Below are 27,707 nucleotides of genomic sequence, written 5' to 3'. Positions count from 1 at the left end.
TCCGCCCGGAGAGGGGCCGGCCGCTTCCGGGTTCTGGCCCGGAGCTAAGATGGCGGCGGCGGGAGGCGGGGGAGCCGCGGGGCCCCCCCCGGGGACCGAGTGAGCAGCGGAGCCGGCCCGGGCCCGAGCCCCGAGTCCGCCCAGGTGGGGCCGGGGTCGTGGGGGGCCGGGCTCTGGGGTGCTTATTGGGGGCCGGGCGCGACGGGGGGTTATTTGGGGGGCGCTGGGCTGCGGTTGGGGGGCAGGGCTTTTGGGGGGGCAGGGGCGTGGGGGGCTCTGGGCTGCGGTTAGGGGGCAGGGGCGTGGGGGGCTCTGGGCTGCGGTTTGGAGGCAGGGCTGTGGGGGGCGCTAGGCTGAGGTTGGGGGCAGGGCTGTGGGGGGCTCTGGGCTGCGGTTGGGGGCAGGGCTGTGGGGGGCGCTAGGCTGAGGTTAGGGGGCAGGGCTGTGGGGGGGCTCTGGGCTGCGGTTAGGGGGCAGGGCTGTGGGGGGCGCTAGGCTGAGGTTGGGGGCAGGGCTGTGGGGGGCTCTGGGCTGCGGTTGGGGGCAGGGCTGTGGGGGGCGCTAGGCTGAGGTTAGGGGGCAGGGCTGTGGGGGGGCTCTGGGCTGCGGTTAGGGGGCAGGGCTGTGGGGGGCGCTAGGCTGAGGTTGGGGGCAGGGCTGTGGGGGGGCAGGGGCGTGGGGGGCTCTGGGCTGCGGTTGGGGGCAGGGCTGTGGGGGGCGCTAGGCTGAGGTTAGGGGGCAGGGCTGTGGGGGGGCTCTGGGCTGCGGTTAGGGGGCAGGGCTGTGGGGCAGGTGTGTGGGAAGCCCTGAGCTATGGGGGGTGCGCTGCGGACAGGGCTGCAGGGGGGAGGGGCTGGAGTCCCCCCCAACAGGCCTGTGGGGGGTGGCACTGGGACAGGGCTATGGGTTGTTTTCAGGTTGGAGGGGCTCAGCGTGTGGGCTGTGTGGGAACAGCCTGGGCTAGGCAGTGGGGCGCTCAGGCTGGGGGGGTCCCCCTGTGAGGCGATTGTCAGGGGACCTCAGGCAATTCCTGGCTTGGTAGGTTTGGGGAGGGGGGCCCCTCGGGTGTGGAGCAGGGCCTTGGCTGTGAGGTGCCAGAGCTGCCTAGGAGGCATCGGCTGGGTGGGGAGCAGCGGGGCTATGCAGGTGTGGGGCAGGTTTGGGGGGGTGCCGGGGTAGGTCTCGGCTCTGGGCCGTGTCTGGGGTGGGACTCGGGGCTATGAGAGCTCTCTTTGGATAGCTGCATGGCGGAGAGGTGGTGAAGAGTCTTGGCTGGGGGTGCCAGGGCTGTGGAGGGGACCATGAAGGGATTCCCCTGGCAGAGGTGCCTGCGGGAGGTCAGGTGACGGGAGGACCAGGGTGTCCAGGGCTTGCAGTCCTCAGAGAGCCCCCGCAACCCAGTGCGGCAGGAAGCTGCTTCTCCCTGCGTGCCCAGTATGGAAAGAGGGTAGGGTGGGGACAGCACCGTGGGGGTGGGGCATGTGGGTGTAAGGTGAGGCAAGATCCCTGCTGTAGAGAGGTGTGGGACAGGGTGTGGGCAGGAAAATGCTGTGGGGAGAAAGGACTCTACGGAAGGCTTCCCTCTGTGCCTTACCCACTACTAACTGCGCTGAGGTGCCCTGGCTTCGTGTGTTGCACTGACTTACTGCCCTGACGCCTGGATTTGTTCCCTGGGCCTCTCGCTCACCTGTGCTGTGTCAAGCAGCCCAGCCCGCGTTCAAATGCCCTTCTCTTGCAGCAGCATTGAGGGGTGAGGTGCAGACCTGGGGGAAGTGACAGGGTGCGGGGAGGGGGTGACATTCACCCCTCTGTGCTAACAGTGAGTATCCAAATGCCGCCCCTCCCTGAAAATAACCCCTTGTCTCTGGTCGCTCAGCAGCTCTGCTTTCCTGGCAATGCACGTGCACTTGCGTCCCGGCCCCGCCACCCTGAGAACACCGTCTGCACCTGTCCCGCCTTCTAAATGAATTCCATCTCGCCTGCCTCGGTGCAGTACGTCAGCCAGGACAAGCTGCACCATTCAGATGACAGGAAGCTCTTTAACCCCAGGGCCGGGAGCCAGGATGGGAGCTGCAATGGGCTGTTCCCGGGGGGGGCGCAGAGCGGCCAGCCCAGCGAACCTGACGAGGTGGACAAGATCAAGAGCAAGCTCCTCTCAGCCTGGAACAACGTGAAATACGGTGAGCGCCCCAGCCACCTGGGTACTGCTCGGCTCGCTGTTGCACTGGCCTTCAGTGCAAGGAGATCTGCTTCCTACTCTGACTTGCCGCCCAGTCTGTGCACCTGGGATTTCAAATGTGCCGGGAGCGGCTTGGCCAGCTGGGAAGAGAATGATGAGATGTCACGTGTCTGTGTTGGAACTGGGGCTGCCCCAAAATGTGCTGTCTCTGGGGCTGTAAGCTCCCCTCCGCTCCTGGTCTCCTGGGAGTGCTTGGCCTGGATTAGTTTAGCTGTGCCAGCGCAGCAGCCTGTTGCAGGCCGCTTCTGGCCTGGTGTGGTGATGGTAAAGGGAGCGTCCGTGGCTGTGTGTTGAAAAGGCTCTTCCCCCAGATCTCTAGCTGGGGCATGGCAGCTCCAGCGGTGGCAGCTGTTGTTTTGTGGGCAGCAGGCAGGTTGGTGCACTGTGATCTGCTAGTTGTCTTGTAGATTCCCATGTCGATACCTCTGGTGCTTGTGTCAGAAAACTCCTGCTCCTGGCCATGGGGGAGCAGCCCGTCCAGGTTGTCTACGGTCTCTGTGGGTGTGTCTGGATGCTGTGGCAAGTCTAGGCCTATGAGCAAGCCAGGCCTTGATGTTTGTGAGAATCCTGCTGGCTGGACTCCAGCCAGTGGCCCTGCTGGGAGGCTGGGCTTCCACCCATGCTCAGCCCTAGCTGTGTTGTGACCTGAAGACTCCTCAGTCCACGTGGAACAGGGACCTCGAAATTCCTGTTCTAATCCCAGCCTTGAAACTGACGCCCTCTGGGCCCAGGGCAAGTCACTTAACCCTCTCTGTCTTCCCCAGCGGTGAAATACGGTGATCGAACGGCTCACCCACAGCACAGGAGGGTGGCGAGGATCAGTCAGTGCCTCCACATGTCCTGCAGGCTTAGGGGGATCCCTAAGAAATGGGGAATATCTAGGGTAATGGCTACAAACTGGGCCCATCATTCATGCTGTTTCTAACCAGGACAGCTTCGAGTCCCATTCCTAGCAGGGTAGCAGAAACCTCGCCATGAATGGAGGGGGTGGGGTTCCCCATCGCAGCTGAGTGCAGGTTTCTCTTCCTGTAACTCAGTCAATTCTGGCAGATCAAGGGCTCCTTCAACTCACTGGCTGCTGACGTGGCTGGAAAGACCACACTCCCCCCCCGAGTGCTGGCTCTGTTTGTGTCAGGGCATCGAGAGCTGACCTCAAACCTACCCTCCTCCTCCTGTGGGTGCCTGTTGCCTGCATGTGAGAGTCACTTTATCTTGCTGATAAACTTTGCAACACTTCTGCTGCATCAGCATGTCAACAAAGGCAGTTCTGGTCCTGCGCTCCTCTGGGTGGTTAGGATCTGGCAGCTAGAAGGTCCTGGGAGGACAGCTTCACTCCTATAGAGCCCTGGCCGAAGGTCACCTGCCTTAAGGAGGATCAGGCTCCTCCTGCTGTGCCATGTGACTCCTGGGCCCTGGTGTGGCTGGGCTAGGGGATAATGCAGGAGTGTTTCAAAGAAAGTCCCTAGAATCCCCCCACACACACACCCCTGCAGCAGTTGCTACCTTGCAGCCCTGTGAGTGGCCAGGATCAAAGCAGAGTGCAGGGACTCCCAAGGGTGGAGGCAGGTGCCTCAGGACCATAGAGGGCTGTTAGTGGGCATGTTGAAGGGAGCAGGTGAGCGAAATGCAGAGCTCAGACTGTGCTAGCTGAGAGGTATTCCTGGCCCCAGCTGGTGTATGCACCCTCTCTACAGGCTTTTACGCTGCTCATTGTTGTGCTCTCCGAGTTCCTCCCAGGCGTGCATTAAGCAATGGGATTACGTGTCTGTCACCTGTTAGTCCTCCCCCCTTCCCCGGGGAGCAGCCCATGCAGTGATGTGGCGTGTTTTGGTAGCATTCTAGAGTTGTTTGAAATGTCCCTGCTGCTCTGTGTTGGAGAAGGCAGGTCAGCGAAATGCCCCTTGTATTTGGAGCAGAAGGTGGGAGGTTTGGGAAGGTCCTTCGTTCCCAGAGGAGTTTGTTCCACCATCAGGGAGTGGCCTCTGAGAAAACTCTCTCCTGCCCAGCCAAGCCTTGCCCTTAGGGCACAGCGCTCTATTGTGCCGGGGAGTGGAGCTGTCGACCAGGGTCCCCTGGAGCTTTGGATGGTCTTTTAGATATCTTGGGCCCAGGCCAAGAAGCGAACCCCTTGAAGCTAAGGACCGAGACCTTGATCTGGAGCCAGCAGTGTGGGAAGCCAGCGTAGAGAGTGGAGGAGAAATAAGCAGCACCTTTCGTCCCCACCCTGTGTCTAGACCAGTGCTGCAATTAACATGGCTGCTTCTAACAACCTGCTGCGTGCTGCTGGCAAATGCTGATCACAGCTCCTGGAGCCACCCACAGAGGGAATTTCAAGGCACCTTTCTTGACTGTTGCCTGTTTCACTTCCTCCAAGGGGCTGTAGCCGGTAGCCTAGAGCAACAAAGTAAAGAGGTGGGAGGGCCAGCCAGCACGTGGAGCGCAGCATTCCTGAGGGAGCTGGCCAGAGGACTGGTTTGGGTTTGACTGGCGAGGCTGTGTGGCAGGATTCAGCTGCCCCTTGACCCGCTCTGGCTTTCTTTGTACCATTGCACCAAGGTGTGGCTGTTGGCATTTTCTCTCCTTTAAATGACATGCATGTGGGCAGGTGGCAAACACAACCAGAGCTGCAGGCACAGGGGCTCAGTCAGCCCTACCCCCAAGTGATCCCCCCCAAAGCTGAGTACATGGTGCCTGCCTGAACCGATTGCAGTCAGGACATGATACTGAGGACAGGGCACCTCTGGAGCACCTGGGATAATGCCCCATGGCAGGGAAATCTAGGGCAGCCAGCCAGGGCATCAGAGCTTTGTACACTGGCTGAATCCATGCCCTGTGCATGGGAACACAGCTGTGGGTTATTGACCCTGGCTGCTGGGGATGTGAAGGTTTAGCAGGAGGAAGGAGCTGGGAATGGAAGGGAGTGTGGACGGGAGGACACTACTCACTTCTCTCTGCTTCTCCCCTCCCAGGATGGACGGTCAAGACTAAAACCAACTTCAGCAAGCTGTCCCCCATATACCTCTTTGGCCATGTCTATTGCTTTGAGGTGGAGGGTGAGTAGCCGGGTTAGCGCAGAGATCAGCCATGACTCCATCTTGTCTAGCTCCCGTCTGGCCAAATGCCCAGAACCAGAGCTGGGTGGGATTTTTCAGTGAACCGTTTCCTAGCCGGAGAATGCTGATTTGTCCAAACCAGGAAGGGCGGTTTCACGAACCTCTCGACTTGGGGAGAAGGGAGGCAGCTGTGGAGTTGTGGAAACCATTGGGTTTGGTGTTTCCAAAATGAGCAGTTCCAGTTTCCTGGTTCGTGCCGATTTTGTTTATAAATTCAAACTAATTTGAGCACAACCCCTCTCCCCGCCTCCAGTGGATGGAAACAAAGTCTTTGCAGTGACCCAAACCAAAACTCTTCCCTTGAGATCTTGGCTCTTCGTCCCGATTCGGGAAGGGGAAAAGTGTCAGAATCTCACATTTGTGTTGGATGACACGTTTCCCACCCAGCTCTACGTGGAATCCCACTCCCCCGCCCCCATCACACACCTTAATCCCCAATGTTTGGGAGCCCTGGCCCAGAGCTCTCTCCTGTTGATAAGGCTCAGTGCTAACATCGCCCCCTCTGGCCACTGGCGGAGCAGCACTGAGAGGCTCTGAAATAGGGCCGTGACAGCGGGGTTCCTTTCTGTGTTGCTACCCTGCCCCTGGATTGAGTGGGGAGGCCCCCCATACATGTCTGGTGGCCCGTGGCTGAGCAGGGGTCCCTCCTTCCCCGCTGTGGCTGATTGGGTGGGTGGGGGGTCTCTCCTGCAGAGGACGTGGAGCGGTTCCAGAAGGACTTTGCCTCCCGCATCTGGCTCACCTACCGCCGGGAGTTCCAGCAGCTGGAGGGCACCGTGTGGACCACGGACTGCGGCTGGGGCTGCATGCTGCGTAGCGGGCAGATGATTCTCGCCCAGGGGCTCCTCATGCATTTCCTCGGCAGGAGTGAGTGTGGGGACAGGGGCTGCTGGTGGATGCCACAGAAATCCAAGGCTGGCCAGCATGTGCCCAGGGCTCCCGGGTCCGTGCCCAGGCCCTGGGGGGTGGCATGTGGGAGGGGTAAAAGAGCTTCAGAGGAAGGGTTAAGACACGCTGCAGGAGGTGGCAGTGGGACCGTCTGCCCCCGGGGGAGAGTTCTCCTGCCCCAAGAGCTAGGGGCAAGACACTGCACATGCTCAGCACAGGCCACAGCTGCTCTGGCTGCTGGGGTGGAGGGAGCAGCCGGCGCTCCGAGCACCCTGGGTCGTGTCCCTTTATTGGTAATACCCTGCCTAGCCCCTCCCTAGAGCACTCAGCCTTTCACAACATAGGTGGGTGTTTTTGAGGGAAACTGAGGCAGGGGCAGGAACAGAACCCAGGAGTCGGCTCTCCAGGAGGACAGTGCGTTTCTGGCCTGGACTCCAAGAGTGACTTTCAGGCTGAGCTCTGGCCCCTGGAGAGGGGTATTGGCATCATGCCACGTGTGGACCCTGTGCCCCCCAGGGCAGACTTGTGGGACACGTCGCCTGTACCTCTCCTGTTACTCTTAGACTGGACCTGGCCCGATGCCTTGTTCACCACCAGCCTGGTGGAGATGGACCCCATGAAGCCTGTCTCTCCTGCCCGGCCTGGCAGCATTGGCTTGCAGCAGCTGCCTACCCTCGCCGTGGACAGAGGCAGGGACCACTGGGGCATCTGGGCCCCTCTGTGCCCCCTTAGCCCCCAGGACCTGGAGAAGGAGCGCAGCCACCGCACGATCGTCTCATGGTTCGCAGATCACCCTCAGGCACCCTTCGGCATCCACCGGCTGGTGGAGCTGGGGAGGAGCTCGGGGAAGAAAGCCGGGGACTGGTACGGCCCCTCCATTGCGGCCCACATTGTCAGGTGAGCTGATGACAGCCCCCAGCACCGGGGATCAATCCATGCTGACTCCACCGGGGCGGCCCTGGGCATGACATGGGAGCTCTCCTGAAGCACAAGCCTGTGGCCTGCAATCTCCACTCCCGCGGTGCCTGGCATTTTCTGATCCCAGTTGCGGAGCTGGGCTGGGGCGAGGCCAGGCGCAGGACGCTCATTCTCTTCCCCTCCATCTCCTGCAGGAAAGCGGTCGAAGGCTGTTCGGAAGGCAGCAGCCTGGCTGTCTACGTATCTCAGGACTGCACAGGTGAGCTGCCCCAGGCTGGTGCTGTGGTGATGGGGTAGCCTGTGGCTGAAAGCCAATGTGCTCCACGGACACCCGAGCTAGGGGGCGCTCTGACTCTCGGGTGTCACACCTAGAGGCTGGGGGTCTCTCCCTGCCCCGGGCTAGGATCTGACACCCCCCCCACCCCCCCGCAGAAGAAGCCAGACCCTACTGGTGTCTAGGGTGGTGCCAGGCTGCCAGTGACTAACCCCCCTCCCCTCTGTCTGGTGACCCGCTCAGTGTACAAGGGGGACGTGGCGAGGCTGGTGTCGGGGAGCGACGGCCGGACCGTGCCTGATCCCGGCGCCAAGCGGAAAGCTGTCATCATCCTGGTGCCCATGCGCCTGGGCGGGGAGACCCTCAATCCTGTCTATGTAGACTGCGTGAAGGTAGGGCAGAGGCGGGGCCTGAACAACTGGGGGACGCTGATTGGTGGGGGAAGGAATGGGAGGCAGGACTTGTCCAGCAGTCCCTAGCTGTCCAGCCCCCATCACATAAGTATCTGCCTGTCCCTATCTCTAATGTATTTCTCCTCACTGCTTTCCAAAAGGCAGGGCAATGCTATTATCCCCATGGCACAGATGAGGAAACTGAGGCACAGAGAGGCTAAGGGACGTCCAAAGGTGCCCCAGGGAGTCTGTCAGAGCTGGGAATTGAACGTGGATCTCCCAAGTCCCAGGCTAGCACCCTGCCCGTCCTTCCTCTCAGTCCCTGTGTTGCCAGCTGCTCTGGCATGGTGGGTCAAGCTGCCTCGAGACACGGCCCAGTGTAGGAACCTCCTGAGGCCCTGGGGTAAGCCCCATCTCCCTGGAAGTCCTCTTGGTGACGCTCCCGTCCAGCTCCATAGTGGAGAGCAGCCCCACGTTTAGCTGCATGGATCCCTGCTGTGTGCCTCGGCAGGCCACGCCTGCCCCAGGGCCTGTGCTGGGGGCAGGGCTGCGGCCGTGGTGGGGCAGCAGGAAGTGAATAGCAAGGCTGAGCCCCCCACCCTGTGTCTCCATCTCCCTCCAGGAGCTTCTGAAGCTGGAGCTCTGCATCGGGATCATCGGTGGGAAGCCCAAGCACTCGCTCTACTTCGTGGGCTACCAAGGTATGTGCCCACAAGGTCCTGCCTGGTGCCCATCCCTGGCATGTTCGGGGCAGCAAAGCGGGAGCTGCTGGACGGAAAACAGGCTCTTCCCTTGGGAAATCTCCGGCCTCTTGGCAAAAAATGGAAACACCTGCAGTTTCCGATTTGGAAACGCATCTGCAGTGCCTCCCAGTCTCCTCCCTAGGCCTGGCTACCTGGTTGGACTACAGCTCCCATGCTGCACCACAGTCTCCCTGTGGTGAGGAGTGGTGGCTGTCTCCTGGGCGTCCCTGGCCACAGCACATCATGGGAGATGTAGTCTGGCTGGGGAGCCTGGCCCATAGGAGAAGGGGGAACAGAAGGGAACCAAACCACCGCTCCCATGTGGCACCGCAGCAGGTCTGAGTTGCAATGCTTTGGGTTGGGTGCTGGGGCTGGTGTGATCCGGGCTGCCTGAGGGAGGGGCTGTTGAGCTCCTGCTGATGCTTCTCCTCTCCCCACCTCCCCCCTGCATTCCAGATGACTTCCTGCTGTACCTGGACCCCCACTACTGCCAGCCCTTTGTGGACACCACCAAAAAGAACTTCCCCCTGGAGGTCGGTACAAGCCGGGGGATGGAGGGGGCAGCTGCTGCCGGGGGCTGGCTCCGTAGAGTAACACGTGTACACGCTCTCTCTCCCAGTCATTCCACTGCAGCTCACCCCGCAAAATGGCCTTCAGCAAAATGGATCCCAGTTGCACCATCGGCTTCTACGCCCGCGATGGGCAGGAGTTGGACACGCTGTGCTCGGTGTTGACCAGGGTAAGGGCCGCAGCAGGCAATGCCTTGGTGCCAGCTGGAGTGGGGACCGGCTGGGGGGTGCGCTCTGCTGGGGCCCCAGAACACCCTGGATGTAGCCCTCCCGCAGCCCCTGTGCTGGTGTCTGGCATCTGCGCTGTGCATGCGGGCACCTGCCTGGGAAAAGTGCCGTGTGGATTCTGCCTCCTGCCACTGGCGGAGACTTGAGCCCGCCTCAATATCTGGATCCTGCCTGGTCAGAACAGGGCAGGGCGGCTCCGTTCTCCTCCTCCAACGCTTGCCCATGCGGGTGAGGGCTCAGAGAACCCGCCATGCCAAGCCAAGGGGCTGGTGCCTCCAGTGGCCTGGCCCTGAGCCTTTTCCCTGCCCCTTGCAGCATGGGCTCCCTGAGGTGCTGGCTGGGAGCAGGGGGACACCGCGTGGATTTTGCAAGCAGATAACGTGTGTGTGGCGAAGGGAGTGGGGTGTCTGCCTCCCTCTCGTGGCCCTCTGACCCCGGCCCTCTGCCCCCCAGATACTGAACTCCTCGTCGGCCAAGGAGAAGTACCCCATGTTCACGGTGACGGAGGGTCAGGCGCAGGAGTACGGGCTGGCCGAGCTGTGCTCCCGTTTCTCCCAGCAGACCGTGCAGCTCCCCAAGCGCAGCAAGGCCAAGAAGCCCAGCTCGGACGAGTTCGTCTTCCTGTGAGCGGGGGGGGCTGCGCCCCATTATTTATTACTTATTTATAGAGACATGGCGGGGGCCACTGGCTGCCCCGCACACCATGTCACAACACTGGCAGTGCAGTGGGGGTGCTGGGCCGTTGCCCGAGGGCAGCCCCCCTGGCTGTGGGGACAGGCAGCCGGCGAACTGGAGAGAGCCCTGCTGCACACTGTACTTCCCAATTTACACTGGAATAAATCCCTGGCACTCGGGGGAGAGCGGTGCCCTCACCTAGGCCGGGCCTGTTACTTTGCTGGGATCTAGTGCCCCCTGAAGCTGATCGACGGCTGTGCAGGTCCTTTGCGGTTTCCTGCTGGAGCCTGGCTCTGCCCTCTGCCAGCTCCTGGACTGCCAGGGCAGGACCCCGCTGTCCCTCTGAACCGGAGTGCAGAGGTCAGATGGCCCAGCTGCAGCCTGTCCCCAGAGGGAGCTGCCATCCGCAGGCACTGATCCTGTGAGGTGGGGGGACACCTTCATCCCCTAGGGGACCCTAGCACTGCTGTCCACAAGACCACTGCCCTTGTGCATCACCCCTCGCACCACAGGGAATGAGACTAGGCCTCCGAGCCGGGAAGTGGTTACTAGCAAATGTGAGGAGCTAGGCCCTTCCCCCATGGCTGTCCCGGGAGTAGAGCCACAGGGCTACTGTGGGGGAACCAGGCAGCCCCTCCACTGCTCTAATCCAGCCCTGGCACAGAGGAAAGCTGGAGCCAGGGGCCCCATGGCTTATGGGGTGTCAGCAGGCTGAGAGGGCTTTAGGACGAGAATCGAAGCAGCTGTGTGCAATGTGTGTAGTGAGGGGTGGCTCTGGAAACCCCCTAAGAAAGGGAACTCTCCCTACCCCCATGAGCACCCCTCTGGGGCAGCTGACCCATTCCCCCCTAGCCCAGGGCAGCCCAGCGGAGCAGGCTCTTCCTGCATCGGTGTCAGAACATGAGCCACAGCTGCTGGTTTTGAATGGACCTGGTTTATTTATTGTGGGTGCCCCCAGCTCAGGACACAGTGTGCGGGGATGCTTCCCCCCCCCCCCCCAAGTCAGGCGCTCCTTGGGCCTCTCGGGTAAAGTCCTGCTGGAAGGAGAAAGTTGGGGAGTGCGTGTGACATAGTGTGTGGCAGGGCCACTTCCAGCTTCTCCAGGGTGTGCTACAGCAGTGCCCTATGGATCCGGCTAAGAGCAGGGCTCCCGGCTGCTCAGCCCCCAGTGGGGCAGGGGAGAGGGGTTGGGCTGGGCGCTACACACACTGAGCTTGCAGTCCCGAGCGCTGCCCTGAAGGGCTCACCATCTAGCTAGGCGAAGGGTGGGGAGTCACAGGCCCGGAGCGGGAAGTGGGCAGCGACAAAGCAGCGAAGAAAACCCAGCTGTCCTGCCTCCTGCTCGGCTCACGGGCTGTGGCTCAGAGAGGGGCTGTAGTGCCAGGGGGCTGGGCTGCTGCTCTGGGCCCTGAGGCCCAGCTGGGGCTCACTGGTGGGTTATCAAAGCCCCCTGGCCTGTCCCCCACTAGTCACATGGCAGGGAGCACATCTCCCTGCCGTACTGTCGGTAGTAAAGGTGGGCGTGATACTGCAGCTCCGGCAGCACCAGGCGATAGCAGCTGGCGTGCTGAGCCGGGGGGAGGCTGGGCCGCAGGTTGTAGCCCAAGATGGCAGCGGTGTCAGGCTGCCAGGGCCGCAGCTCGTCTGCTGTCTCCTCGGGCCCCACGGCCTCCCCAGCCAGGCAGGTCTCCCGGGTCTCCCGCAGCAGCAAGCGCAGGGCGTCCAGCTCGCCCTTCATGCGCGTATAGCCGTAACGTTCCACCCGGCGCCACAGCACGGCCTGGAAATACCGGTAGAGCCGTGCATCCAGCCAGTTCCACGCCCGGATCTGCCGCGCCAGCCCCGGGGCCAACGCCTCGCCCACGGCCCCCTGGCGGGCATTGAGCCGCACGTAGGCCAGCTCCTCCAGCCGCAGCCCCAGCAGCTCCCGCGCCAACAGCAGGGACTCGTCAAAGTGCTCGGCGATGAGCACCAGGTGGAAGGTCCGGTTCAGCTGCTCCAGCTCCCGGTCCCACCGGCTGCCCCCTTCGTCGCCGCCGGCCTCCAGCCCCAGGTCAAAGGCCATGGGGTTCCTGGCCAGCCCGTTGCCCGGGTCGGCCCGGTCGTAGTACCGGGCCGGGGCCTGCAGGAAGGCAGCCAGGGGCTGGGTGTGGTTGGCGAGGGGCCGGAAGGCGGGTACGGTGCTGCGGTAGTAGGCGAAGACGGACTGGAAGGTGCGGACGGGGTCACGCAGGATGGTGAGGTAGAGGCTGTCCGGGGGCATGACCCGGCGCAGCTCGCTGGCTGCCAGCCGCAGGTGGCTGAGCAGCAGGTTGTAGCGGGCGGCGCCCGGCGGCAGCGGCTCCACGAAGGCGGCCGCAAAGTGCTGGGGGTAGGCGAACTGGTAGGTGTAGCGGGGGAAGGCCACGGTGAGGTTACGCCGCTCGCCCAGGCGGAAGAGGATGTTCTGCAGGGTGCTGCTGCCCGTCTTGTGGGTCTTCACGAACACCACGCTGGGGGGAGGGCGGCCGGAGTTCTTCCCCCGCAGCATCTCCGTGGGGCTGGTTCTACTGCGGTGGGAGAGAGGGGGTGGGTTAGGGGCCCTCACTGCTGGAGCAGGGCCCCCAGGTGCTGCACGGCCAGGTCCAGCCCCACTGAGCTGAGTCTGAATCGACTGGTGGACAGGATGGGAGAAAGGGCCAGGCGGGGGAGGGGACTCAGCCTGCAGCCCTGAGAATAGAACCCAGGTGTCCTGAGTGCCAGCCTGGGGCCCTGGTTGTGCTGCTCCATCGTAAACCTCCCGCACCCCTATCCTCTGCCCAGCGATCCTGTGTCACTAGTGGCTGGCCTCAAGGCCCTGCGTGCACGAATCCCCTGGCTGCTGGCCTCCGGGCCAGGCCGTGCTGGCAAGGCCAGAGTGGGGGCACCTGGTGCTTACCCCTAGCCTGCACCACTTGTTAGCGTAGGGTTTGCTGCCCTCAGCCTGGGGCCCAGCCAGCTGCTGGGGGGCTCAGGGCCTGGCCCTCCCATGGCAGGGAGGGTGCCCCAGCCCTTGGCTGTTTCCTGTGAAAACCCTGCCTGGGAGAACTGCCCCAGCAGCCACTAAATGCCAGGGAGTGTGTCGAGGCTACAGCGGGTGATACTGAAAGGTGAACCGTCAGGCTGGAGGGAGGTTACCAGTGGAGTTCCTCAGGGATCGGTTTTGGGACCAATCTTATTTAATCTTTTTATTACTGACCTCGGCACAAAAAGTGGGAGTGTGCTAATAAAGTTTGTGGATGACACAAAGCCGGGAGGTATTGCCAATTCAGAGAAGGACCGGGATATCCTACAGGAAGATCTGGATGACCTTGTAAACTGGAGTAATAGTAGTAGAATGAAATTTAATAGGGAGAAGTGTAAGGTCATGCATTTAGGGATTAATAACAAGAATTTTAGTTATGAGCTGGGGACGCATCAATTAGAAGTAACGGAGGAGGAGCAGGACCTTGGAGTATTGGTTGACCACAGGATGACTATGAGCTGCCAATGTGATATGGCCAGGAAAAAAGCTAATGCGGCCTTGGGATGCATTGGGAGAGTATTTCCAGTAGAGATAAGGAGGTGTTAGTACCGTTATACAAGGCCCTGGTGAGACTGCACCTGGAACATGGTGTGCAGTTCTGGTCTCCCATGTTTCAGAAGGATGAATTCAAACTGGAACAGGTACAGAGAAGAGCTACTAGGATGATCCAACGAATGGAAAACCTGTCTTATGAAAGGAGACTCAAGGAGCTTGGCTTGTTTAGCCTAACCAAAAGAAGGCTGAGGGGAGATATGATTGCTCTCTATAAATATATCAGAGAGGGAGAGGAATTATTTAAGTTCAGTACCAATGTGGACACAAGAACAAATGGATATAAACTGGCCACCAGGAAGTTTAGACTTGAAATTAGAGGAAGGTTTCTAACCATCAGAGGAGTGAACAGCCTTCCAAGGGAAGCAGTGGGTACAAAAGACCTATCTTGCTTCAAGATTAAACTCGGTAAGTTTATGGATGAGATGGTATGATGAGATAAAGATCAATTAATTGCCAAAATCATGTTAACTATTCATGGTAAATAGGCCCAATGGCCTGTGATGGGATGTTAGAGGGATGGGATCTGAGTTACTGCAGAGAATTCTTTCCTGGGTATCTGGCTGGTGAATCTTGCCCACATGCTCAGGGTTCAGCTGATTGCCATATTTGGAGTCGGGAAGGAATTTTCCTCCAGGGCAGATTGGAAGAGGCCCTGGGGGTTTTTCGCCTTCCTTTACAGCATGGGGCGTGGGTCACTTGCTGGAGGATTCTCTGTACCTCGAAGTCTTTAAACCGTGATTTGAGGACTTCAATAGCTCAGACATAGGTGAGAGGTTTATTGCAGGAGTGGGTGGGTGAGATTCTGTGGCCTGCGTTGTGCAGGAGGTCAGACTAGATGATCATAATGGTCCCTTCTGACCTTAATATCTATGAGGCCTGGCCTGTTCTGGGTTTGTGACGTGCCTGGCACTATGGGGGTGTGCCAGGCCACTACTGTAATACACCCACATGTACAGTGCCTGGCACAGTGGGGGTGCCCCTGGACACGACTGTAATAAACCCACTTGTACAGCACCTGGCACAATGGCAGCCTGGTCCAGGATGGGCTCCTGAAGCAGCAGCAGCAGCCCCCTTGCTTTGCTTGCTGAGGTGTGTGGCCATTGGGGACAATCAGCAAGCCCTTGGCCCCAAGCCAGCACTGCAGGTTTGTTTTTTTTTGGGGGGGGGGGGGTGTCTCATCCCAGCCTGCCCACTATGAGCCTTTGCCCACGGCAAGAGCTGGGCACTGAATTACAGGGTAGCCATGGCCCAGCACCCACCGCTGCTCCTGCCAACAGCCACATTCAGCCCCTGCAGGCTTCCCTGCCCCCCCGTTTGCTGAAGCTCCCCCGATGCACCCCACAGGTGCCAGATACTCACTGCTTGGCCGCCTGCCGGAGGAACAGCAGCAGGAGTCCTGCCAGCAGCAGTGCACGGCACCGCCATGGCCCAGCCGAGTGGCACCAGCGAGCCAGGGCCATCTCCTCCCGCTCCTGCTGCTCTGTGCCCAGCCTGGGGCCACCAGCGCCTGCCACAGCCTCTTAAACCGCTCGGAAATCCAAGGGCTGCCTCGCATCACCTTGCTAAGGCGGCTCAGGGGCTTAGCTGCAGCCTGGAGGGGGACGAGCGACGGGCCCAGCCCCTGAGGGGCACGGCAGGGCCCAGCTCCAGCCTTGGGCACCTGGGCAGCCCCATCAGCCTTGCACAGCCCCCTCCCCCCAGCCAGCGCTGGTAGGGACAGGGCAGCTGGGCCTCAGAGCAGTATGGGCACTAGCCAGGCCCAGGCTGCCCCACTGTGCCCCAGGGGCTGAGCAGAAGCAGCAGGCCTGGGCCCTGCGGGGGAGTATGGGACCAGCAGCTAGGAGCCACAGGCGGTACCAGGGGCTGCCCAAACCCAGACCAGAGCCAGGCCCTGCCTAGGGTAGCCAGGCTGACAGTGCAGGACCAGGGGCTGGCCCAGCCCAGGGGGCCAATCTGTGTAACGGCGCCTCAGGGCCCCACCCCACTGCCCAGGACTCCCTGTGCCCCGGAAGGGAGCTGGGGAAAAGCAGGATCTACCCCCACCCTGGGGCCTTTCTGCTCCCCCCAAGAGGCAATTTTGCATCAGAAAAAACAACAGGCACTGCCCCACACCTGATTAGGGCAGGTAGGAGACTCGGCTCCACATGGCATTAGCAGGTTCCCCCGAGGACACGAGCTGCCAGGGCTAAGTCGTTGGGTTAAAGCAAAGGCAGCTCCTGATCTGCTGTGGGGGGTCAGCCCCGGGGATGGCGCTCACCCAACCCAGCCCCACAGCCTAACCCTCCACAACCCCAATCCCCATGGCCCGAGGAGCAGACAGCCCTGTGCAGCTGGCATCTCCCTCCGTGGGAAACCAGGGGAGGGTTTGGCTCCCCCTAGGCTGGCTCCCCTTAGTTTCAGTGTGTCCCCCGGACTCTGGGGGAGGCAGGCAGGCCGGCCAGGGGGAGCCACAGCTGGCCCTAGCAGGATGGGCACCGGCCGCCCCAAGATGAAAGCTGCACTCAGGGAGTCAGAGCACTGGACCGAGGTTTATTTCAGAATCCGTGTAAAAAAGGGAACAAGGCCCAGCGGTGCTGAGGGAGAAACAGGCTCTGCTCCACTCTGCAACCAAACACTGAGCCCCACCCTGCCGTGCACCTGCTCCAGCAGGGGAAACTGAGGCACTGAGCCAGAACAGGGGTCAAGCCCACTTCTGGTAGCAGGAAGGGGTAGACACAGTGACCCCAGCTGCTGGGGAGGGGCGAGAGTTGCCCCCCCACACTCAGTTCCAGGGCAGGCCTGGGGCCCCTCTCCCCCCGCTGCCAGGCGATGGCACCCAGCCACGCGAGCCCCTGGCTCTCTCCGTGCTCAGGCCCGGGCAGCTTTACCCACGGGACCCTGGCGTCCGGGCGCCTCGGCCCGCTGAGTCTGTTGCGCCAGCTGCTTCCTCTTGTGGCGGCGGAGCTGGAGCCAGCGCAGGCGCCGCGGGTTGAGCCCGTAGGCCTGGAGCCTCTGCCCGCTGAACTCCCGCCCGCCCACCCGCACCCTGGCGCCCAGCAGCCGCCCCCGCCGGCCCCGCCGCGGCCCTGCCTGGGGCCCAGGGGAGGCCTTCCCCGCCAGACCCCCGGGCTGCCCAGCAGGGGACAGGGTGGGGCCGAGGGCCCCTGCTGTGGGCACCGAGGGCCCCTCGTCCTCTGGGCGCGCAGCTGGCCCGGCGCCGTGCAGCTCCTGCTCCAGCTGCCGCCGCTTCGCCTCGTCCTGGGGCTTCTTCCCCAGCTTGGGCCGCGGCTCGTCCTCGCCGGCCTCCTCCGCGCTGCAGGACAAGGAGAGGGGCCGTGTGAAAAGCGGGGTTCCCCAGCCCAGGGCATTGTGCGAACTCAGCCCTGCCATGCCAGAGCCACCCACCCCCTGCGAGGCCTGCAGCCCTGAGAGCAAAGGCATCGCCAGCCCGGGGGCCCATCTAGCCTGGTATCCAGTCTGCAGCAGGGGCCGTGCCAGTGGAAGGGGCAAGACGCCCTGCAGGAGGCAGCAGAAACAGGATCCCCTCCCACCAGGCAGAGGTCAGGGCTCCTGCCCCAAAGCCGTTCACGCTGTCCATACAAGCACCCAGACTTTTCAAGCTGCCCAGCTCTTGGCCTCCCTGGGATCATGTAGCAGGGAGTTCCACCGACCCACTGTGCCCCATGTGAACACAGCATTTCCTTTATATGAGGGCGACGGGCTCAGGAGCATTGCCCCCCACCTGCCCAGCCTGCTTCTCTGGGGACAGCATGGGACCGGGGGCACTGACCAACAGGCCCAATCAGCTGCGGGGAGAGGAGGGAACATGCTGTCCGCAGAGTGGCCTCAGTTCTGTAACCCCAGTGCCTTTAAGACTCCCTGCCAGGGGCCCACCCCGCCCGTGCTGCCAGCCCCCTGGAGCCCCATAGAATGTGCAGCAGCTGGGGGGCCCATCCAGCAGCCCCCTGGGACTCCTAAAAAACAAGGAAATTCCCAGCCAAAAAATATGGTTAGAGACTAGCTCCCATGCAGGGGGTGAAGGTTCAAATCGCACAGTGGGAGCACGGGGGACCCAGCGCTGGCACCCCCTGCTGGAGCCCAGGCCCAGGGTACATACGCGGCAGAGAGGGACTTGAGGATCTGCTGCTTCTTGCTGGTGTTCTGGGCCTTGCGGGTGTAGGCGGCCTTGTCCTGGAGCTCCTCCTTCTCTGACCTGCAGGGAGACGCGGGGTAGGAGGGCTCAGATCCTGACCCACAGAGGGGGGCCCAGGGGTCACATTCCAAGGCCTCTAATTGGAGAAGGGCTGAGAGCCAGAGAGCTGGGAAATGGGAGAATCAGCCTGGCCACGTGTGAACGGGGCCTGGTCTGTAATCTGGCAATGCTACGGCAGAGCACCAGAGAGGGAAACTGAGGCACACACAGAACCCAGGTTTCCTGACTCCGAGCCCTCCCCTCCACCCCAGCTCTAACCTCCACACCTCACTCCCCTCCCAGAGCCAGGGACAGAACCCAGGAGTCCTGACTCCCTGCCCCGCCCCACCCCTGGGTCTAACCACAAGACCCCACTCCCCTCCCAGAGTCAGGGATAGAACCCAGGAGTCCTGTTCCACAGGGGCTGTGGGAATCTCGCCCTGCATGTGGTTTCTGAGCAAAGCAAAGTCCTGGTATGAAGCTCCCTGGGGCCCAAGGACCCATCTGCTGCCGTCCCATCCCCCACCTCCAAGCACCACAGAGGAGGGCCAGCCCCCCAGCCCCTCACCTGTACATGCAGGTCTTGCGCAGCGAGCACCAGCGGTTTAGCTCCTTGTCATCAGCGGCCAGGATCTGACGGGGGACGAGAGCAAAGTGGGGGAGGGTTCATGGCCTGTGAGGAGCAGGAATCCACTGTGGGGGAGGAGACCCCCAGGAGCCGGGGATCCGGGGGGAAACCGAGGCACAGAGAAGGGACAGGATTGATCCCCTCAGGTCAGAGAGTTGGGGCAGAGCTAGGGAGAGAACCCAGGAGTCCTGGTTCCCAGCCCCCTGCTCTGACCACTAGACCCCACTCACCTCCTGGAGCTGGGACAGAAGCCGGGCTAGGCCCAGAACTCTGCAGAGGCCGGCAGAGCACAGGGATAGGTGCTGGGCAGGGAAGGGGCGGCAGGCGGGTACCTCATCGGTGCTGAGGCCGAAGTCGCAGGGCATCACGGTGCGGTACTTGAAGCGGCAGGGCAGGTCGCCGATCAGGTCCTCGTAGTCCAGCCGGTAATACTCGTCCAGGTACTGCTCGAAGGAGCCCACCTCTGGGGGGGGGAAATTGCGGGGCTCAGCACAGCCCTGGGATGGGGGCGGCTTCAGGAGCTCCCTGGTCCAGCAACCCCCCCCCAGCCCAAGGCAGCACCCCCAATACAGCCCCCTCCCATAGGTGATCCCCCACCCAGTTCAGTTCCCCCTCAGCTGCGGAGGGCCCTGAGGCAGACCTAGAGGGAGCCGGGGGCTGGGCCCCCCTGGCTACAGGGTGCCTTTGGGGCAGACCAGGGAGGGCACCAGGGGGCAGGAGGGAGCCTGATCCAACGCAGCCATGTCTTAGCCAGTGGGGGGCACCCCAAGTGCGGAGCCTGCCCGCCTGGGCAGAGCTGCGGGGAGCCATCGTGGGGACACCCAGGGAGGGGGCTGGATAGCTGGCAGCACGTGGCTCCCGGTGGGGTGGGGTGGGGAGGGGGCAGGATGGCTGCTGGGCCCAAGGAGCCTGACACCCCAGGACACCTGCGCTGGAGAAAGCTCCAGGCAGAACCCCCCCAACCCCCTTACCAGGGTCGAACGGGGGCTTCTCCCGCTCCACGGCCTCCGTGAACCGTGTCTTGAGCTTCCTCTTCCCCAGCAACGTCGGCGGCTCCTTCTGCCGCTTCCGGGGGGGGCCTGGCCGCATGTGGGGGTCGTAATCCGCGTCCATCTGGGGGGACAGAACCGCCCCGGCGGCACCCGTCACGCTCGGCTCAGGGAGACACCCTCCCCTCCCCGCAGTACCTCCCAGCGCCACGGGCCCCGATCCCCAAGTGGGGTGCCCCCGAACATGCCCCGCTGGCACCACCCCACTGGGGCATGCCGGGAGCACCCTCTGCTGGAGTCACCCGGCACTGCCAACAGTGTCATGAGTTCAGCGGAGTCTCAGCACCAGCTGGCAAATTCCCTCTACCCCAGGGACGTACAATGAAGTTGGGGTCCTCGCAGTGTGGCTCATAGCTCCCCTCTTTCTCCGGCCACTCGCCCCCCTCTGCATCCCGGCCGGTCCAGTTGTCCCAGTTCCAGCCATCTGGGTCCAAAAGGGAAAGAGACGGTTTCTTTGGAGCAGAATCGTACTCCTACTGCTCCCCCACACACAACCACTGAGAGGCAGCCACCTCTGGGCTGGGGCGTGGCAGCTGATTTTAACAGCACTGCTCGCAGGGTTGGGGACGGGAAGTTCAGATGCAATGTCCCCTTGCTGGCCCCCGCCGTTTGCAGTGTGGGGCCGCTATGGAGCCAGCCCAGGCGGGCTCCGAGTGGCGTCTGCGTTGTGCCGCGACAGCTCCCACAGAACCAGCCCCTCAAACTCACACACCCCTCCCAGACAGTGAGTCATTTGCATATGTAAATATGCAAATCAAACCACCTTCTCCCTGCAGCATGGGGGTGAGGGGAGAAGTGACCTGCCCAGCTGGCCTGAGCAGGGTGGGGACAGGACCCAGACATCACAGGGCCCAGTGTGTCCTGGATGGTGCCCCCACATTGTCCTCCCCGCACACGCTCCGCCCCCCTCCCTTCCCCCATCCACCTACCATCCACGCCCTCCTCCTCCTCGAACTGCGGCTTCTCCTCCTCCCCCTCCCCGTAATACTTGGCCCCGAAGAACTTCTGTGGGGTGGGAAAAGGAGAAGGAGCCGAGTGAGCAGCTGGGCTGAGTGGGGCAGGATTTCCCCACCAGGCAGGGAGTCCCAGCCTGGGGAGGGGCTGTGCCCAGTGGGACAGGACAAGGGAGGGCTCCTCTGTCCAAGGCTGGTACCCACGAACACCCTGGGCCCATCCCAGCCCCATGCAGGGCTGCATCTCCTGCCCCGGAGAGGAGGGGACCGCCCTGCCATTGGGGATGCGGCCTGGTGCCATCCCGCTGACCCACAGAGGAGCCAAGCCAGGCCAGGCCAGGGACATGGGCCCCGGGCCAGCTGGGGGCCAGCTGGGAGCCAGCTGGGCTTGGCGCGGACATTAACCCCTTGGAGCCCAGAGGGGTGTGGCAGAGTCAAGAGATGCGAGGGCCCCATGGGGAGACTGGGGAGGTGTCTGCAGGCCAGCCAGGAGGTGCCGGAGTGGCAGGGTCTGTACCGCAGGCCGGGAGGCACCCAGGCCCCATTTGGGGGTGGGGGTGGGTGTTTGTGCTGCAGGCCAGGAGGCGCCAGGCCCCCCAGGGCGAGGTGGGCGGGTCCCGGTCCCCGGGGCGAGGGCAGGTGTGCGGGGGGCTCTCGCCTGCATGAGCCGGTCATGTTCGGCCGGGTCAAAGGCCCCCTCCAGCTCCTGCTCCCCGAAGCCGACGGTCGCGTTGCCCGTCGCCTCCCGCAGCTTCTCCAGCTTGGCCAGGATCTCCTGGCGCTTCAGGTTCTTCAGCTGCTTCAACTCCTCCTGCTTCCGGGCCTTCTCCTGTGGGGAGGGGACTTGGGGTTATTATGGGATGGGCTCCCCTCACTCGCTCACACCTCTGCTGCCTCCCCCGCGCCCGCCAGGGGGTCCATGCAACCCAGAGAGACGGGGGGGGGGGGAGGGCTCCTAACCCGCGAGAGACTCCCTGTCTGATAGAACCAGCCCCCAGGACCAACCCAAGACAGGAGCAGGGAGAGAACCCAGGCGTCCTGGCTCTCAGCCCCCCCCGTTCTAACCACTAGACCCCACTCCCCTCCCAGAGCTGGGGATAGAACCCAGGGGTCCGAGCCCCCTGCTCTCTCCCCCCATTATTCACTCAGCTCCGCGACTCAGGCTGCCCCACAACCTCCAGGGGGTGGAGACCCCCCAGCCCCCTTCAGCCCACCCCCTGCACGCTGTGGTCGTCTCTCACCTTCCTCTTCCTCTCCCTGATCTCCTCGCGCTTCTCCTTGCGCCGCTCGTCCTTCCTGCGCACCGAGCTGGCGATGGTCCGGGGATAAGTCCTCACCTGGGGGGGGGGGGGGGGGGGGGAGATGGGACGACGACACGGGATCCGCGTTACTGCCAGACCCCCCCCTCCCCACACACAGGCGAGACTCCAGGGCCCCTGGTGTCCTGCACCCACAGCCTGAACACCCCCACCCACAGCATGGGGGGCACCCTCCACTGCAGCCCCCAGGCCTCACTCCAGCCAGGGGGGCTGGGGCTGCATCTGTGTTGGGGTCTCCCAGCTCCCCCATCCTGGGACCCTATCGTGCCCCACCCAGCTGCACTGGCTCCAGAGTCACTCCCCCTCCCCGGGGGAGGAGCACGGTGCCTGGGGAGGGACACAGTGCTCGAGGGGGGAGGGGCAGGGGGGGAGACAGCGCCCAGGGGGGACATGGCACCCGGGGGGTATCCCTTACCAGCTGTGCATCAGGCTCCTCAAAGCGGAAGTTGTACTTGCGCTCAAACTCCTCCTGCTTCTTGAGGAAGAGCTCCCCCTCGTCCGAGGAGTCCTCCAGCCGCAGGGGGGACACGGCCCCAGGGTCCCTGGGGAAAGACGACAAGGTCGTGGGGGGGTGTCTCCAGGAGCTAAACCCACCCTAGAACCTCTCCTAGGGGTGACGTGACACCCTGGGTGGGTCGTCGGCGCCGGGGATCGAACCCACGACCACGGGATCTAAAGGGCTGAGCTAAGAGCCAGCAGCACTCACCTGCACCACCGAGGACGGGGGTGGTGTTTAATCTGGGGGCCCCAGCCCAGGCTCCCCGCACCAGTCCTCCCCACTGCTCTAGCCCTCCCCAGGCCTTTGCCTTATGTTTCCACCTCCCCAGGCCAAGGACAAGCGCCCCCTGCTGACAGCCGTCACCCCCACTCAGTGGCACCGCATGCTTGCCCCCCAGGTTGATTTCAACACGTGCCCCTCCAGGAGCTAGCCATCCCCTCTGGGGGGTGCCTATAGGGAGCTCTGCTCACAGGCCATGTTTTCACCCCGCCTGCTATCCCCGGGAAGCTCCCCACCCCCACGGCTGCCCCCCCACTGCCCCACAGCAGCGGAACTGAGTGGTTTCTCCTCTTACAGGAGCAATAACCCCCCCCAGTTCCTGCTCTGATTGGCTGGGGTGGCCACACCCACCCCAGACTGGCCAATGGGGCGGGAGGCCGGTCTCCAGGAGTTCCGAAGGGCACATGTCCAGGCAGCAGCTGGGGCGGGGCCATGACTCTGGGGGCCCGACCCCCACTGGGCTCTGCAGGGCACCAGCCCCGAGAGTCAGGCCAGGCCCCCCAAGTTAGAGACCCCCCACCCAATAAAACATGGCCCACTCGTGATCTGGCTCCTGGGGTCAGGGGATCCCTTCATCCAGCCAGCCCCAAGGGGCAGGGAAAGGCAGCGGGCAAGACAGCTGCTCCCCAGGTGCGCCCACTACACTTGCCTTCCCTCCTCCTCCTCCTCCTCCTCCGCCCTGTAGCCCTTGCTCAGGATGTAGTCGCGCAGGAAACGCTCCCCGGGGTCCAGCGCGGGGTTGCTCCAATACTCCTTCAGCGGGGCCTGGCGGAGAGAAGACGGCGGAACTCACTGCCACAAGGTGGCGACTGAGGCCAGGGCATCGATTCAGGAAACAGGAGCAGCCAGGGTTAGAGTAACTGAAAGTTGGGAGAGGGGTTTAGGACCCCCTCCCGCTTTGGGGCAGGACCCCAACCCTCTAACTCACATGGGTCAGGAGGGACTTCCCCCAGGGCAGGCGATCCCATTTCTGCCTCCTGCTCCTACCTCTGAAGCAGCTGGTGCCACTCCCGTCAGAGGCAGGATCCCAGGCTAGACAGGCCCCTGGGCCGAGCCAGAGCTGCAGGGAGATAGGGGCGGGGAGGAGCGGATCGAAGGCTGGGCTGGCCCACGCTGCGGCTGTCACAGGCCAGCTGGCCCCGGAAAGGCCGTGGGGCTCAGCAGCTCCAGGAGATCGCTCAGCTGGGGGCGGGAGGGTTAGTGGGCTTGGCTGGGTGGGTGAGGTCAGTGGTGAGCAGGGGAGAGAGCAGAACAGAGCCCCGAGGGTCCGACGCCCGGCAGGGACCAGCAGGTGCCTCCTGCCTGTGGGCTGAGGATGCACTCTCCAGAGGGGAGACGCCGGAGTGCCCGGACCCTGGGCAAGGGGCCGAGCACTGGGCCAGGGGCTGGTGGACACGATTTTGGGTTTTACATTGGCTGTAGACCCTATTCACCCGCCAGAAGGGGGCGCTTGTGGGGGTCTCTGCCGGGGGCACAGGCATCCTCCTCGCACCAGCCGTGCCCAGCCCAGGCGGCCAGGGGCAGGTCACATGGGACGCTGGCCCAGCACCACAGCCCCTGCCCCGGGGTCGGGGGCTCCGACAGACCTGGCCGGGGGAGAGCGGGCGCCCGCTTACCGGTCCTCGAGCTGCTGGTCCGGGGGGAATCCTGCCTTTGAGCCAGCTGACATAGCCCTCTTGCTCGCGCGCCTGGGGTGGAGATAAGCAGAGACCCCGTCAGCCCCCCGAATCCAGCCAGCCCAGCAGGAGGTGCCATGCCCGTGATCCCCACCTAAGGGAGCCAGCCCCCAGAACCGCATCCCCCGAGCCCAGCCACCTTGAACCCCACCAACGCCCCCCCGGCACAGGAAACCGTCTCTGCCCAGAGCTCCCCTGGCTGAGCCTAGGGACCCAGAGCAACCCCCTCCCCACCGCCCGTCACCCACCGTCTCCTCCGTGCTCTTGATCCGTTTCTGCAGCAGGGCCGAGCCGCCCTCCCCCGCACTCTCCTCCCCGTCGCTGTCTGCCACGAACGGCCGGAAGCTGTCGGGACGGGGACGCCTCAGGATTAGCAACAGACACTGGGGTTCGAAGCCACGGGACCCCCCATCGACCTGCCTGGCTGGAGTGCTGAGCACCAGCTGCCCCGAGCACACTACCCCTTTGGGGCCTGCATCCCCCCGGTGGCCCCTGCGTCTGGTGGGTCCCCGTAGGGACTCACCCTGGTCACCCACACACCCCCCTCTGTGCCCCATACCCCCGTCCTCCCCCCTCACCTCTCCTTGATTCGCTTCTGCTCCTCAACGTAGTCTGGGAGGCGGCTCTCTGCACAGCAAAGGAAACAGAGGTTAAACTTGGCACCGGTCTCCAGACCCGGCCCTGAGATGCGGCCACCTCTGGGGTGGGGCATGGAGGCTGTTTATACAGGGATCCTCCCCAGCACTGAGATGCAGCCACCTCTGGGATGGGGGCCAGCAGTTCTTTCAGCAGCTATGCTGCAACAGCATAGGGCAGGAAGAGGAGAATCCCATGTCCCATTGATACCACAGGGTGGGTTTAAGGAGGAAGAACAGGCTCTGTAGTGGGGAAGGCTTCCCTGGCACCTCCTCCCTCCGGGCAGAGATACAGCCCCCCACCCCCCCCCACCCCAAGAAGGCCCTTTCCAAGCCACTCCCACCTTCTGTCTTTCAGCTGCTGCTTCCTCGTCCTCCTCATCCTCCTCGTATTTGCTGGAAGAGGAAAAAATTGGTTATTTGTCTGCTTCAGCCTTTCCGCAGCCCCTGCGCCATGTCAGCCGCCATCAGGAGAGGAGGCCAGGCACCCAATCCCGGCTACATCAACACTGCCACAGACCCACAGCTGCCTGCCGGAGCAGACCCCTCAAACTCTGCACTGCCCTTTCAGCGACAGGGCAACCAGGCCTGAGCCTTTGGCCGGTGGGCTCCAGAGGGAGGTCACCCTTCATCCGCATTGTCCTCAACATACACCTAACAACCTGGAGTGCCGCATTAAGCCAATGGCTATAATCCAATCGCAGGCTTCAGGGCCTCAGCCAGTCGCTTGCAGGGGTCAGGAAGGGATGTTTTCCCCAGTGCACAATTGGCCAGATATATTCTGGGTTGGGTCTTTTCCGCCCTGCCTGCCTCTAAAGCATCAGAGATTGGCCTCAGCTAGAGATGAGATACCAGTCAGTGCAAATCAGGGCTCTGAGCTGGGACAAAGCATCCTCCATCTAAGATGCGTGGCTGGTGGGTCTTGCTCACTTAAACTAGCCTTAAACTCTATGAAATCGCCCCTCTGGGGACCTCTGTGGCCCAGCCCAGCCCCTGCTCCTTACCCTTCCTTCTCCAGGATCACCTTTCTCTCGTAATCCTTCAGGTACATGGGTTTCTCCTTCCTCTTCGGGACCACCTCCCTCCCGCTTTCTGACAAGGAATCTGAGGACAGAGCCACAGCCCAGCTCAGTGCGGGGAGCCAGGCGCTCCGGTCAGGGGGAAGCAGCTGGACGCGCACGCCAGGAATTCGGGTGTCCTGCAGGTTGGGAAGGGGAGTCCCCATAGATCAGGGAGCCAGACCCAGCCCAGCATTCCTGGCTCAGGGACCCCAGCCATGGGCCTTGGGGGTGGGGGCTTCGGGAATGGAGTACAGGCAGTGGGGGAGGGGGTCCTAGCTGGGAATTAACCTGGGGGGGCCAGGAAGGGGATCCCATGTGGTGTGTCCCTCCTAGGTTACTATGGCAACGTGGCAAGCTGCCCATGGGAGCCAGGACCATGCCTCTGGCTCCAGCGCTCCCCCCGGCACAGCCGGGCAAAGGGGGCAAAGTTTCTGTGACCAGCGGGTCCCACCTAGGACGATACTTCCTCCCGGCAGCACCACACCGTTAGGCCAATGCTGCGGCTCTGATGGGGGGGAGCCACCGGGGGCAGGGAGAGAGGGGGAGGACTGCACAGCACACACGGGACGGGGAGACATTACTTGCTTGGCTGTAGAAGGTGGCATCTTTCTCGTAGATCCTGGGGTCCTTGGTTTTCAGCAGGGCCAGAGTGCGATAGAAATCTCTGTCTTCCAGGGGGTCCAGCTCCTGCGGAGCCAGCGGGTTAGTCAACAGTGACCCCCACCCTTTCTCTGGGGCTCTGTGTCTAGCACTGACCCCACCCCACAAGGCACCAAGGGGCAGCTCAGCGCTATCCCCACGGGACAGAGGGGGAAACTGAGGCACTGAGAAGGAAAGTCACTCACCTAAGGGCATAGAGCCAGTCAGTGTCAGGGCCAGGGCCAGAACCCAAGAGGAATCCTGGCTCCCAGCCTCCTGCTCTGACCCACAAGCCCTCCCTCCCCTCCCTGAGCTGGGGACAGAACCCAGGAGTCCTGTTCTGAAGCCACTCCGTATTCTCAGGCCCGCTGACCCCCAGCCTCCATCCCAGGCTCACCACGTCGTCCCCACTTTCCTCCGATTCCGAGCTGGACTCCTCACCGGCCCCCGCGTCGGCCCCATAGCGATCCTGCACTGGGGTGGTCAAAGGCAGTGGGGTTAGCGGGGAGCTGGGGGCGGGGGTCTGCAGGTACCTATTCCCCTCTCCCCCAGGTGCCCCACCCGCCCCAACTTTGCACCCCCCCAGCCACGCCCCACCCCCTCCTCCAGGACCATAGAAGGAGGCGGGGGGGTGTCTCTGGGTCAGGGCAGGGGGCTATTCGCTGAGCTTGGGGGCAGCCCAGGACAAGGGGGGGGCTGCAGGGGCAGATGTTATGCAATGGGGGGGGCGCTGCAGGGACAGGTCCCTGGTGGGGAAAGGCGCCCTTGGGGTGGGGGGTTCCCCAGGCTGGGGTCGGGGGAGCCCCCGGCAGGCCCCGCCCCCTCGCCAGGCCCCGCCCCCGGCTCACGCCGCTGCAGCTCCTCCCGCCGCCGGTAGCGCCCGTAGCGGGCCGCGAAGCCCGCGTTGATTTTCAGCCCCGGCTCCGGCATCTTCCTCGCCCACCACGTGGGCGCGGGGCACTTCCGGGTCGGGAAACCACGTGGGCAGGCCAAGGGGGCGGGGCGCTCGCCCCTGCAACCCCACCCCTCCCATTTAAAGGGACCGCAGCAACCTGGGGCTGTCACTGAAGACAGTGTCCTTCCCCCCCCCAAACACCCCCAACCAGAACCCCCCAGGACACCCTCTCCCCCCCAGCTCTGCCGGTGCCCCTCAGTCCCAAC

The 27,707-nt window shown here is 63.1% G+C and overlaps 3 protein-coding genes across 4 annotated transcripts; 1 reads left to right on the top strand and 2 right to left on the bottom strand.

Moving 5' to 3' along the window:
• On the top strand, nt 1-10,994 carry ATG4D (autophagy related 4D cysteine peptidase). 2 transcript variants are annotated; one of them, XM_074935132.1, is made up of 11 exons: nt 1-144; nt 1,880-2,180; nt 5,209-5,292; nt 6,046-6,219; nt 6,804-7,137; nt 7,353-7,417; nt 7,676-7,824; nt 8,447-8,525; nt 9,024-9,100; nt 9,187-9,306; nt 9,818-10,994. In XM_074935132.1, exons 2-11 carry the CDS (start codon nt 1,964-1,966, stop codon nt 9,989-9,991), a joined length of 1,473 nt encoding a protein of 490 aa, XP_074791233.1. In that variant the 5' UTR covers nt 1-144; nt 1,880-1,963; the 3' UTR covers nt 9,992-10,994. The 2 variants fall into 2 exon arrangements, with proteins under 2 accessions (XP_074791233.1, XP_074791234.1); XM_074935133.1 differs by having other exon boundaries at nt 5-144; nt 1,877-2,180.
• A 510-nt stretch (nt 10,995-11,504) lies between these two features.
• LOC141975349 (galactosylceramide sulfotransferase-like) lies at nt 11,505-15,097 on the bottom strand. The gene is made up of 2 exons (XM_074935638.1): nt 14,997-15,097; nt 11,505-12,588 (listed from the first exon to the last, which is right to left on the bottom strand). Exons 1-2 carry the CDS (start codon nt 15,095-15,097, stop codon nt 11,505-11,507), a joined length of 1,185 nt encoding a protein of 394 aa, XP_074791739.1.
• A 1,065-nt stretch (nt 15,098-16,162) lies between these two features.
• On the bottom strand, nt 16,163-27,526 carry KRI1 (KRI1 homolog). The gene is made up of 19 exons (XM_074935637.1): nt 27,395-27,526; nt 26,944-27,020; nt 26,493-26,594; nt 25,851-26,044; nt 25,160-25,242; nt 24,790-24,838; nt 24,460-24,556; nt 24,152-24,223; nt 23,185-23,300; nt 22,173-22,299; nt 21,680-21,775; nt 21,097-21,267; nt 20,415-20,490; nt 19,806-19,909; nt 19,408-19,549; nt 18,769-18,899; nt 18,377-18,441; nt 17,734-17,829; nt 16,163-16,929 (listed from the first exon to the last, which is right to left on the bottom strand). Exons 1-19 carry the CDS (start codon nt 27,474-27,476, stop codon nt 16,485-16,487), a joined length of 2,325 nt encoding a protein of 774 aa, XP_074791738.1. The 5' UTR covers nt 27,477-27,526; the 3' UTR covers nt 16,163-16,484.
• Between the last annotated feature and the right edge of the window lie 181 nt (nt 27,527-27,707).

The sequence above is a fragment of the Natator depressus genome, chromosome 20 (assembly GCF_965152275.1).
Source record: "Natator depressus isolate rNatDep1 chromosome 20, rNatDep2.hap1, whole genome shotgun sequence".
NCBI lineage: Eukaryota > Metazoa > Chordata > Testudines > Cheloniidae > Natator > Natator depressus.
Note: the sequence above shows the minus strand (reverse complement) of the source record. Positions and strands in the feature narration are given on the sequence as shown.

What these genes read in the sequence shown, in the direction of transcription:
- ATG4D (XM_074935132.1), top strand. Translation starts at nt 1,964, where the DNA reads ATGAATTCCATCTCGCCTGCCTCGGTGCAGTACGTCAGCCAGGACAAG. An exon ending in CTGGAACAACGTGAAATACG is followed by an intron (nt 2,181 to 5,208) that starts GTGAGCGCCCCA and finishes CTCCCCTCCCAG; the next exon opens with GATGGACGGTCAAGACTAAA. An exon ending in CTACTTCGTGGGCTACCAAG is followed by an intron (nt 8,526 to 9,023) that starts GTATGTGCCCAC and finishes CCTGCATTCCAG; the next exon opens with ATGACTTCCTGCTGTACCTG.
- LOC141975349 (XM_074935638.1), bottom strand. Translation starts at nt 15,097, where the DNA reads ATGGCCCTGGCTCGCTGGTGCCACTCGGCTGGGCCATGGCGGTGCCGT. An exon ending in CTCCGGCAGGCGGCCAAGCA is followed by an intron (nt 12,589 to 14,996) that starts GTGAGTATCTGG and finishes CTCCCACCGCAG; the next exon opens with TAGAACCAGCCCCACGGAGA.
- KRI1 (XM_074935637.1), bottom strand. Translation starts at nt 27,476, where the DNA reads ATGCCGGAGCCGGGGCTGAAAATCAACGCGGGCTTCGCGGCCCGCTAC. An exon ending in TCAAGAGCACGGAGGAGACG is followed by an intron (nt 24,224 to 24,459) that starts GTGGGTGACGGG and finishes TCTCCACCCCAG; the next exon opens with GCGCGCGAGCAAGAGGGCTA. An exon ending in GACCAGCAGCTCGAGGACCG is followed by an intron (nt 23,301 to 24,151) that starts GTAAGCGGGCGC and finishes TCTCTCCGCCAG; the next exon opens with GCCCCGCTGAAGGAGTATTG.